The following is a 13,132-nucleotide window of genomic DNA, read 5'->3' on the forward strand; positions in this document are numbered from 1 at the left end:
AACACAGCCGACCTGTAGATGATATGAAACTAATCAAGCTGGCTGTAGAATGGTGTCGGGTTACCATGGTTACCGTTCACCGTGCCATACATGTCTACATTTTATTTATGATTTAATTTTATTTCTCATTATTTAAATTATTTACAGTATATTTACTCCATCTAAATGCAATGAAGCAAATACTTTTCTTTTGATGTTCCTGGTTAATTGTCCATCTCTACTGTTCCTGTCCGTAGTGTTACAGGTTCAGTTATTAATTTATTTGTCCATCTCTACTGTTCCTGTCTATAGTGTTACAGGTTCAGTTATTCATTTAATTATCCATCTCTACTGTTACTGTCTGTAGTGTTACAGGTTCAGTTATTAATTTAATTGTCCATCTCTACTGTTCTTGTCCGTAGTGTTACAGGTTTACAGTTATTCATTTCACTCTTTTAACATTTAGTTTGAATAAAATGCTGTGTATTGAACAGAGTTCATTCACTGATATGAACTACAACACATATGTAAAAATGTCTATCATAATGGCATACATTTAACATGCGTGTTTAAAGTTGGATTTTAAAACCATTTATTGACATAATAAGCATCTAACAATTGGTAATCAGATGATTAATATTGACTGAAAAATCCTCAGAGAAGTCTGGAAATTTGAAATGAAAACTGTGAAGGAACCCTGGATCCTGTTTTTTCAACAGTTTAAATAGATTAAAATGACGTGAAACAAAATGGCAATTCAGTGTGATTATTAGGTTAGACTTCTTGTCCATGTCGACTAAAAAATGAGACTGAAAGTTCAATCAAAAAAGCTCCAGAACAGCTTCTAAGTAGACCCTTACACCAGGCTTACCCTATTGACTGATACTCTGAGCTGACACCATAAACACATTAGAAAGAAGTATATGGCCCCCGCCTCTTTCATCATGACATTGCCCCTGTGCACAAAGCCAGCTCCATACAGGTATGTTTTCTCAGTTTGGTGTGAAAGAACTTGACTGTCCTGCACCGAGTCCTGACCTCGACCCCCTCCAACTCCTTCAGGATGAACTGGACTTGTTAGATCCCTGAACTTTAGTATCATGAGTGGTTTCCCTGCGCCCACTATCAGCTCAGCTCACTCTCCAATCTCAGTGATTGTGATACCGAATAGACAGTTTGCATGTCTCTCAACCATCAGAGACCTGATTGGGCGACATAAAAACATGTTCACGTATGCAGGCTTGACCCAAACAGTAGTGCCAAAGTTTACATGACTCTACTTTTCACTGTGTAGAAGTCAAACTCTCGGGTGGATCCGTTACAGCAGGAAAACACCGGAGAAGTTATGTTAGTGAGAAAAGAACACGCTGCTTTCTGCACCAACTTCACAGAACATCACATGTGCAGGCTGTTGTTGGCAGGACGACTGATAAGTCATTGATAGTGATAGTATGTGTCACTGTCAGTCAGCGGTTCAGGCGTTGAGGAGATAAAAGTGGGAAAAGGTGTGTGGAGGGGATGAGCCAAGAAGGCAGTGGAGCTCAAGTGTTTTCACAGTTCAGAGGAAGAGGAGGCCTAACCTGGAGCAGACTCACTCACTGGACCCAGGACTGTGACCTGTGTCAGTGGACATGTCTGTTTGTAGGGCAGCGTTGCTGGCTGGCCTCCAGCTGCTCCTCTTTCTCAGTGTGGGAGCAAAGAAACAAGAAGCGGTGGTTTCACCTGAGGACCATGGCAATCGCCTCCGAGGCCTCTGGAAGCTGCACATGAAGGACACCCAGCTGAAAGGAAAAGGTAAGGGAACTCCTGGGAAACTCTCTGACTTGATTTAGTTGGAAACCATCATTCAACAGAAGCTCTTTGATTTACTGAAATGTCTAATTGAATGTTTTGTTCCTTTTCATTGTTTCAAATTGCCAAAATGTCATGTCAGGAAAATCAGAGGGGTGATTAAAGGTTGAACATGTAGAATCTTTATTAAAATATATATATATATATATACACAGTATATTATATATATATATATATATATATATATATATACCCCCATGGGGCGTTTTGAAGGGTACAGAATGAAAGTATTGCTTTTCCATAAAAAATATATTTAGTCTGAATTATATCAATAAGTGGGCCCACCACTCATAGGAAGAACAGCTGGGGTCGGGTGCGCTGTTGCACAGGTGGCAGTGAAGGTGAGGGGCCTTCTTGACGGACCAGACACAGGCAGCAGAGGCTGGCTCTGGGGACGTGGAATGTCACCTCTCTGTGGGGGAAGGAGCCGGAGCTATTGCGGGAGGTGGAGCGCTACCAGTTAGATCTGGTACTCACAAATCCCGGCTGAGCGCTGTGGTGTTGGAGTTTACGAGTGGACAAGAAGGTTGCCTCCTTACGCATGCAGGTGGTAGGGGGGGAAACTCTGACTGTTGTTTGTGCATATGCACTGAACAGCAGTGAGTATTCGTCCTTCTTAGAGACCCTGAATGGAGTCCTGCATGGGGCTCCAGTAGGGGACTCCATAGTTCTGCTGGAAAATTTCAATGCCCATGTGGGCAATGATGGAGACACCTGGAGAGGCGTGATTGGGTGGAACGGCCTCCCTGATCTAAATCTGAGTGATCGTCTGTTATTAGACTTCTGTGCTGGTCATGGATTGAACACCATGTTCGAACATAAGGATGCTCATAAGTGTACGTGGTACCAGAGCACCCTGGGCCAAAGGTCGAAGATCAATTTTGTGATCGTATCATCTGATCTGAGGCCGTATGTTTTGGACACTCGAGTGAAGAGAGGGGCATAGCAGTCAACTGATCACCATCTGGTGATGAGTTGGGTCAGAGGATGTGAGAAGATTCTGGACAGACCAGGTAAGCCCAAACGAGTAGTGCAGGTGAACTGGGAACGTCTGGAGGAGGCCCCTGTCCGAGAGATCTTCAACTTACACCTCCGGCGGAGCTTTTCTGACATCCCTGTGGAGGTTGGGGGCATTGAATCGGAGTGGGCAATGTTCAAAGCTTCCATTGCTGAAGCTGCGGCGGTGAGCTGTGGCCTCAAAGTCTTAGGTGCCTCAAGGGGCGGTAACCCTCAAACAAGGTGGTGGACACCAGTGGTCAGGGAAGCTGTCTGAAAAAGGAGTCCTTCCGGGATATGTTATCCCAGAAGACTCCGGAGGCAGTTGCAAGGTACCGACGGGCCAGAAGGGCTGCAGCCTCTGCTGTGTCAGAGGCAAAGCAGCGGATGTGGGAGAAGTTCGGAGAAGGACTTTCAGTCGGCACCAAGGTGCTTCTAGAAAACCATTCGACACCTCAGGAGGGGGAAATGGCGGTTCGTCCTATAGTCGAACCTCAGATTGAAGAGGAACAATGCAGATTCCGTCCTTGACGTGGAACAACGGACCTCACAAGGATCCTGGAGGGGGCCTGGGAGTATGCCCATCCAGTCTACATGTGCTCTGTGGATCTGGAGAAAGCATATGACCGGGTCCCCCAGGAGATACTGTGGGAGGTGCTGCGGGAGTTTGGGGTGAGGGGGTCACTTCTGTGGGTCATCCAATCTCTGTACACCCAAAGCGAGAGCTGTGTCCGGATCCTTGGCAGTAAGTCGAATTCGTTCCCGGTGGGGGTTGGCCTCTGCCAGGGGTGCGCTTTGTCACCATTCCTGTTTGTTATTTTCATGGACAGGATATCAAGGCGTAGTCGTGGTGGGGAGGGGTTGCAGTTCGGTGGGCTGAGGATCTCGTCTCTGCTTTTTGCAGCTGATATGGTCCTGATGATATCATCGGTCAGTGACCTTCAGCACTAACTGGATCGGTTCGCAGCTGAGTGTGAAACGGCTGGGATGAGCATCAGCACCTCTAAATCTGAGGCCATGGCTCTCAGCAGGAAACCGGTGGATTGCTTACTCCAGGTAGGAGTCCTTACCCCAAGGCCCTCGGGATCATGTTCACAAGTGAGGGGACGATGGAGCATGAGTTTTGCCGGAGAATCAGAGCAGCAGGGGTGGTATTGCAGTCACTCTACCACACCATTGTGACGAAAAGAGAGCTGAGCCGGAAGGCAAAGCTCCAGATCTACCGGTCAATCTTCGTTTCTACCCTCACCTATGGTCATGAAAGCTGGGTCATGACCGAAAGAACGAGGTCGCGGGTACAAGCAGCCGAAATGGGTTTTCTCAGGAGGGTGGCTGGAGTCTACCTCAGAGATAGGGTGAGAAGTTCAAGTTCCGTGAGAAACTCGGAGTAGAGCCGCTGCTCCTTTGAGTTGAAAGGAGCCAGTTGAGGTGGTTCGGGCATCTAGTAAGGATGCCCCCTGGGCGCCTCCCTAGGAAGGTGTTCCAGGCACGTCCAGCTGGGAGGAGGCCTTGGGGAAGACCCAGGACTAGTTGGAGAGATTATATCTCCATACTGGCCTGGGAACGCCTCAGGATGCCCAAGATAGAGCTGGTTAATGTGGCCCAGGAAAAGGTCCCCTGCTAGAGCTGCTGCCCCCACGACCCGTCCCCCGGTTAAGCGGTTGAAGATGAATGAATGACTGAATATTTAAAACTACTTTTGACGGGTTCGACAATGAGAAAGTCATTGTCCCATTCTGTTTCCATTGTAGCAGCCAATAGCGGCCGGCATTGCAGGTTGCCAGGGTTGTCTGTTGTTGGGAGCAGCTAGGTGGTTCAACTGTGTATTTGTTTACCCTTCTCTACCCTTCTCTTCTCTATATTCATTATCAGCACACCACTGCCTGACAGCTATCTTTGTGCAAACCTCAGTGTCTCCATCTCTCTATCTGCCTTCAGCCTCACTGTCACTGCTGTGGAAGCTGCTGCTCTGCTCACGCCGTTCAGGCTACAAAAACAAGAATCATTTTGAGTTGAGAGCTAGCTAATGGATTCCACAGCCCTCAAAGAAAGACTTCCAGTTGAAGACCTGCTAACGTTAGATACCGTTGTCAACTTAACTGATTAGTCCAAATTAGTGGTTACCCTGCATGATTCATCACTGACATGGAGCAGGCTGATCACTGACACACTGCAACGAACCTGGCAAACAGCCTGCTGGAATTATATTTTGTTGTTGCAATGTCTAATGATGCAGGTTAAACTTTGGTCAGCAAGCGAGAAAGCTAACATTAAGGAAACATTTATCTATGGAAAATTAAAAAATTCCCTCATAAATAATTTTTGCAATACCTCTGCAAGATGCCTCCAAAGAATTTTCTATATTTAATACCTGATAATAAAAACACACTGTCAAAAGAGCACCAATCTGTTGTTGGTTTGTCCTCCTAGATGAAACTTGATGAGACAACTTTTTGTTATGCAGGTTCCAATCCTCATCCAATCAGAGGAGGGCTCAAACAGCAGCTGCTTTACTGCCGTGTTGGAATTGGCTACCATCTCCAGATTCTGCCCAGTGGCTCTGTAGGAGGCGTCCACAAACCCACTGAGCATTGTGAGTTCAGTCCACTCATATGACTTGTTTTTTTTTTTAAACCTGCACTGGTTCTGTATATGAATAGGTTTGTAGTCTTCCAAGATATGACCAATATTTTAGACCCAGCTTTTATATCTTTGATATACCCCAAGAATGCATCCAAGCCTTTATGCGGATAAAGATCCTGCTTTCCTCTCCTCAAGGTTGGCTGAAGGTGTTTGCTATGAAACATGGAGTGGTGGGAATCAGAGGAGTCAAGAGTGGCCTGTACCTCTGTATGAGTGGAGAAGGACGGGCTTATGGAGCGGTAAGTAGCTCACTACACTGCTCATGCCAGTGAGACAGCACTTCCATTGTGTTGTGCATGCATGTTGGGAAAGAAAGTTTGTAGTTTCTCAGACCTGGGTCAAACACTGTTACATAATCATCAGTTACTTTTCTCACTAAACACTAAGTACAAGGCTGCATAATGGAACCAAAACACAATTAGATATTATTGAAGACATAATTTAAAGTAGAGTGAGAGTGTCCCTCTCAGCAGAAGGCTAAGTTATGACAGCAACACATATCCACTTCTGAAACACTTCACCAATAAGGACACTTGTTTTATTCTAGTTTATACAGTCTGTGGTTGTGTTGCGTTTGTCAGACTCTTTTTTACAATAAACATGTCATTTACAGTCAATGTTGGCGAAGCGTTTCAGAGATGGAGGGAAAATGTTGCTAATAGTTTAGCCTGCTGTCCGTTGACTTTGTCTGGAGCAGCCCACATGGATGCAGCGGCCCTCCAGGTTTGATAAACACGATGCCCAATGTTGATTGTTATGTTAATAATTATAATTGGATGATAACGGCCGTCAGACAGCAGTGTGAGAGGAAATGTGAACACGGCAGACAAGCTGGCTAACCAGCAGCACCAGCTCTCCCCACTGTTTTCACAGCAAATGTCCGCTCCCTGGACAATAAACTGGAGTCCATCTTTACAGTCCCTCTGTGTTATCAGCAGCCGTGAGCTGCAGAGTATTCACTGGAGGGATGTCATGCACCCACATCTATATTTGTAGACTGGCCAATAGGAACACTCTCTCTCTCTCTCTCTGAAATGACCTCTGATTGAAAGTCTCCCATCACAGGCTAGATTTTCTAAAGCCTGAAAACAGAGCCCAGAGGAGGTGCACAAGTCTAGTTTTCTCTCTTGAATTACATTATTATGAAAGATTATAACAAGGTGTTTTTGTCCAACAACACCAGAAAAAACTGCGTACCCCAGCTTTAAATGTCTTCTTGAATGTCTTTTCCAGGAGAAGTTTTCTGATGACTGCCTGTTGAAGGAGAACCTTGAGGAGAATCACTACAACACCTACTCCTCTCTTTCTCACCCAGGCGCCTATCTGGCTCTCTCCCACAAGGGAGAGCTAAGGAAGGGCAACAGTGTGGGCCGCCACCAGTCCTGCACCCACTTTCTACCTCGGAGGACACAGTAATCAGGGTCCACCACCAGCCAGCTTCTTGGTATTCATGCAATTTTTCCTATATTAGGAATATGGTTGCTCACGTTGCATCTCCAGCTTGTAAGAAATTGCCCCCCACACTGCAACATGGAAAAACTACTAGAACTACACCCAAGAGACAGTATTGTGGGATTCTTTGGAGCATTGCTTACTGAGACTACTCAACTTGTTCAAAAGAGCTGACACAAACAATAAGTGCATGTGGTATAATGCAGCTACATGTGAATAGAGCTGGCATGGGCTCTACTATTAATGACTTGGAAGATGTGTGTACCACTGAACAGCTGGCTGATGGGACAAAACGTTGTTCAAACTACAATATTTCAATTTGTTTTTTTCATTTTAATCGTGCAATATTGTCCTTGGATCTGTTCTAAGATTCCATCTTTTCACTTTAATTTTAATTTAGCTTTATTTTTAGTCTGTCCATATATTTTTAGTCTGTACATTTTTTTAACTTAAATTTTATTGTAGCCTTTTTAAAATTCTATTTCTGACACTGTTTAGTTAAATATGTTTTTTTATTTCATTTTTACTTTCTTTGTGACCAGGGATATGTGCAAAGTAAGAATTTCATTGTGCAGTGTGACGTCTGTCTTAACTGAACATATGACAATAAACACGTTGATTCCTTGAATATTCAGGATCTATTTTTTTTTTTGCACATGCATGGTTAATAACCATTCACTATGTTTGTATTAGCGATGGATCAAATTACTATATTTAATGTAAAATATTTCAGTGACAAACCCACAGAATTATCACTAACCCTGCAGTTCCCATCCTCTCCATAGGGCCTTTTTTTTTTTGGGAGTTTCCAGCCAGAAAAGTCTGCTCTCATCAGCAGTGTTTCCACTCTACTCAGCCTGCTCAGCAATACACAGACACAGTTAGAGATAGCTAGTGTACACAGTGGAGCATTTAGCAGCTAAAGAGGAATTCCTCTCAGGAGTTGGAGGAGAAAAAGACAAAATCAAAGCTAACAGAGAATATTGTGCTTGTATTCATCAGGCAGTGAAACTGTCCACTAAAGGTGAAGAGTTGAAACACTTTTCACACTAAATGGTTTCTAGTAATAATGATAAGAATGATCTAGAAGTATTGATGGATGACTAAATAAAAACAGAACAATGTAATTACTTCAGAAAAGAAGTCGTTCCTCATTTCTTTTGTTTCTGTAGTTTTATTTATTTTGTTTCAGAATACATTGCAGTGTTAAATAATATCTATATTTTATAATCATATTGTGTCAATGTAGTCTGTTACAAGTTGGCTTGGATGTTTAGATATATAAACTTTCCACAACTTCAAGCTTCTTGTGAGTGAAATAAAGAAACTTTTTTTCCTTTATTGATGAACACAGGTCAGAAGGCCATCAGTTAGTTTGACATTAACCTTTCTTCTTCAAACTAGGAGCTTCCTGAACTTGCTCTTGGCACCCTCAACTGGAATTTACCTTAACCAGTTACTTCTTTAGCTTTAACTGGAGAAAAGCTGAATACTTTCAAAAAAAAAATCAGGATGGCCAATAAGTTGACATTGGTTACCTTTGTGTGACCCCAAACAGTATCCAAGGCGGACAGAAGTGTCTCTAAATAAGCCTATATGGGGTTTAATAGGGCCCAACCACCAGTGGGGTATATAAAATCATGTGTTTACAAGCAGGTCATCCGACCTTTAAAGCAACAATACAAACAGTTTACCATTGTCTACAGTGGATCTCACTGAAAACTCGGTATGCACATGTGCTGGACATCACTGGTGAATAAGTCCAGGCAAAAGGCAAGGCAAGTTTATTTATATAACACAATTCAACAACAAGGCAATTCAAAGTGCTTCACATAAAACATTAAAAGTATTGGAAACACATATAAAATGACATTTATAAAAAGATATTCAAGTGGTTTAAGTCATATTTATCAGATAGATCTCGGTTTGTACATGTTAATGACAAATCCTCCATGCACACTAAAGTCAGTCACGGAGTCCCACAGGGTTCTGTCCTTGGACCCTTAGGAAATATTATAAGGAAGCACTCCATAAATTTTCATTGTTATGCTGATGATATACAATTATATTTGTCGATCAAACCAGAAGAAACCGATCAGTTAGATAAACTTCAAATGTGCATTAAGGAAATAAAAAGCTGGATGACCTGCAATTTTCTGATGTTAAACTCAGATAAAACTGAAGTTATTGTACTTGGCCCCAAAGGCCTCCGAAACAAAATAGCTAAAGATATTGTTACTCTGGATGATGTTGTGTTGTCCTCCAGCACCACAATAAGGAATCTGGGTGTTATTTTTGACCAGGATATGTCCTTTGATTCTCACATAAAACTAATGACAAGGACTGCATATTTTCACCTGCGTAATATTGTGAAAATTAGGAACATTGTGTCTCAGAAAGATGCAGAAAAATTAGTCCATGCATTTGTTACTTCTAGGCTGGACTTCTGCAACTCCTTATTATCAGGCTGCTCCAATAAGTCTGTTAAGAGTCTCCAGTTGGTCCAAAATGCTGCAGCTTGTGTATTGACTAAAACAAATAGAAGAGAACATATTTCTCCTGTATTAGCTTCTCTGCACTGGCTACCTGTAAAATCTAGAATAGATTTTAAATCCTTCTCCTTACGTACAAAGCTCGTGGTGGTGCCTGCTGCCGTGGTCCTACATGACGCTTCCTGCTGCTATTATAACTGTTACTCATATATACTATCACTAGTTTAATAAACTATAAAATTTGTAGCCATAAAAACACCACCAGTGGTATGTCTCGCTGTATCGTAGCTGCTATTGCCACTACTCATCATTGATCATGTTTGCCACCATAATTATTATCATTGTCATATTATATCACCTTAGCTGTGCTTGTTTCTACTATTCTGTTGTATTAACTGTCTTAACATATACGTCATATTCACATTACTATAGATATTATTATAGTGACTGTTAGGCTTTGCTTGCTTGCATCTCTGGAAGTGTGTCATTCTGTCTCTCCCTGTCCATCTGTGTGTCTTTTCTCTCTTTCTCTCTCCTTTTCTTCCTCCCCAACCGGTCAAGACAGATGGCCGTCCTCCACAGAGCTGGGTCTGTCCGACATTCCTGCCTGTTAAAGGGAAGGCTTTCGTTGCCACTGTACTCTACAGAGGAATTGTTGGGTCTATGTAATTCATAAATAAGTCATTGAGTGTGGTCTTTACCTACTCTGTAACGTGTCCTGAGATAACTTTTGTTATGATTCGACACTATAAATAAAATTGAATTGAATTTAATTGAATTGAATTGAAGTAAAATTACTACAATTTTAAGAAAAGTGTTGGAAAACATATAAAATTACATTTGAATATTATAAGTTAAAGATCATTGAAAGTATTAATTGTCAATTAGGTATAATTTTCAAGACATATAATGAAAGTTACAGTGCAGTACAGGCTGTTAAATAAATTATTTTGTTTACTGAAAGGCAGCGGCAAACAGGAAAGTCTTCAGTCTTGATTTAAAAGAACTAAGAGTTCCAGCAGACCTGCAGTTTTCTGGAAGTTTGTTCCAGAAATGTGGAGCATAAATACTCTCCATGTTTAGTCCTGACTCTGGGGACACAGAGCAGACATGTCCCATGTTTAGTCCTGACTCTGGGGACACATAGCAGACCTGTCCCATGTTTAGTTCTGACTCTGGGAACACAGAGCAGACCTGTCCCATGTGTAGTCCTGACTCTGGGGACACAGAGCAGACCTGTCCCATGTTTAGTCCTGACTCTGGGGACACAGAGCAGACCTGTCCCATGTTTAGTCCTGACCCTGGGGACACAGAGCAGACCTGTCCCATGTTTAGTCCTGACTCTGGGGACACAGAGCAGACCTGTCCCATGTTTAGTCCTGACTCTGGGGACACAGAGCAGACCTCTCCCATGTTTAGTCCTGACTCTGGGGACAAAGAGCAGACCTGTCCCATGTTTAGTCCTGACTTTGGGAACACAGAGCAGACCTGTCCCGTGTTTAGTCCTGACTCTGAGGACACAGAGCAGACCTGTCCCATGTTTAGTCCTGACTCTGGGGACACAGAGCAGACCTGTCCCATGTTTAGTTCTGACTCTGGGGACACAGAGCAGACCTGTCCCATGTTTAGTCCTGACTCTGGGGACACAGAGCAGACCTGTCCCACGTTTAGTCCTGACTCTGAGGACACAGAGCTGACCTGTCCCATGTTTAGTCCTGACTCTGAGGACACAGAGCAGACCTGCCCCATGTTTAGTTCTGACTCTGGGAACACAGAGCAGACCTGTGCCATGTTTTGTCCTGACTCTGGGGACACAGAGCAGACCTGTCCCAGACAATCTTAGAGATCTGGATTGTTCGTAGCTGAGCAGAAGATCTGAAATGTATTTTGGTCCTAAACCATTCAGTGCTTTGTAAACCAACAGATGTATTTTGAAATCAGTTCTTGGGCAGACAGGAAGCCAGTGAAAAGATCTGAGGACTGGATTGATATGATCTACTTTTTTGGGGCGGCTGTGGCTCAGAGGTAGAGTGGGTCGTCTTCCATTCGAGGAACCGTGGTTTGATCCACAGCTCCTACAGTCCACATGTCGCATTGTCCTTGGGCAAGACACTGAAGCCCAAATTGCTCCCTGTGCTGCGCATGGGTGTGTGAATGTAGTGTAAATGGTTAGATTAGATTAGATGAGATGAGATGACTACAGTGTGAATGTCTGTGTGAATGGGTGAATGTGATAAGTAGTGTGAAAGTGCCTATAGTAGTCAGAAGATTAGAAAGCTGCTATATAATACAAGTCTGTTTACCACTTACCATTTTTTGGTCTTACTGAGGACTCGAGCTGTCTGACTTTTTAGGGAGATCTATAAAGACATTCTTACAGTAGTCGAGCCTGCTGAAGACAAGTTTTTCCAAATCATCCTCTAATCCTTGATATATTCTTTAGGTGATAGTAGGCTGACTTTGTAATCGTTTTAATGTGGCTGTTGTTCAGGTCTGAGTCCATGACTACACCTAAGTTTCTGGCCTGATTTGTTGTTTTTGGCATTACTGTATGAAGTTGGGAGCTGACTTTTGACCGTTATTCCTTGGCTCCAAAAACTATTATTTCAGGTTTTTCTTTGTTTAATTGGAGAAAATTCTGCTCGATCCAATCGTTGATTTGCTTGATGCATCTGCTCAGTGCTTGTATTGGACTATAGTCACCTTGTGATATAGTTATGTAGATTTGTGTCGTCTGCATAGCTGTGGTAACATATGTTGTTGTTTTTCATGATCTGAGCCAGTGGCAGCATGTAGATATTAAACAGAAGAGGCCCCAGAATGGAGCCTTGGGGAACTCCACATGTAATTTTGCCCGCTCATATGTGTATTTACCTATAGACACAAAGTAGTCCCTGCCCTTCAATTAGGATTCAAACCATTTTAATGCTGTGCCAGAAAGTCCCACCCAGTTTTCCATACAGCCTAGTAATATGTTGTGATCGACTGTGTCAAATGCCGCACTGGGATCCAATAATACTAAGACTGAAATTTTACCATTGTCCGTGTTTAAATGGATGTCATTGAAGACCTTAACAAGAGTTGTCTCTGTGCTGTGGTGTGGTCTGAAACATGACTGGAACACATCAAAACATCTATTCATTAACATGAAGTTGTTCAGCTGCTTAAAAACAGCTTTTCAATGATTTTGCAGAGGAATGGGAGGTTTGATATTGGTCTATAATTGTTCATTAGTGAAGTGTCTAAATTGTTCTTTTTAAAAGAAAGGCTTGATAACAGCAGTTTTCAGGGCCTGTGGGAAGACACCTGAAAGAAGAGACGTGTTTACAATCTGTAGAAGAAACAGAACAAAACAGCAGTCTGCCACTAAATCTTGCTTAGAATGGATTTTTTGCACATTAGCAGAATGGCTGTCTTTATTACGGCATAAACAGGGGTATGATACTTACGTTATGTCTTAAATTGAAAAAACAGCGTTATCTTCTACAGCCTACCTCTTCAGCATGGGGCTACATGTACATCAATCTGAATCAATTGGGGCCTTAGTGATGGAGTAATGGAGCTTCATGAAGTATTACTTGCATTTGTTGAGTCCACTAGATGGAGCTCTTGGTTTAAAGAAAAGGGCTCAATGAATGGTGAATCAGTGTGTTTCCAACTCTTTGCTGAACAGAGAGCTCCATCTTGTGGACTGAGAAAATAATGAAAATGCTTCATTA

General features: G+C 42.8%; 1 protein-coding gene across 1 annotated transcript; it reads left to right on the forward strand.

Moving 5' to 3' along the window:
* Nucleotides 1-923: 923 nt before the first annotated feature.
* On the forward strand, nucleotides 924-6,885 carry LOC310953049 (fibroblast growth factor 4A-like; the record flags this gene model as incomplete). The annotated part of the gene is made up of 5 exons (XM_083921945.1): nucleotides 924-961; nucleotides 1,625-1,773; nucleotides 5,291-5,419; nucleotides 5,605-5,708; nucleotides 6,703-6,885. The coding sequence occupies 5 exons, from the start codon at nucleotides 924-926 to the stop codon at nucleotides 6,883-6,885; spliced, it is 603 nt and encodes a 200-aa protein (XP_083778071.1).
* Between the last annotated feature and the right edge of the window lie 6,247 nt (nucleotides 6,886-13,132).

Source organism: Echiichthys vipera (genome assembly GCF_963691815.1).
Source record: "Echiichthys vipera genome assembly, chromosome: 10".
NCBI lineage: Eukaryota > Metazoa > Chordata > Actinopteri > Perciformes > Trachinidae > Echiichthys > Echiichthys vipera.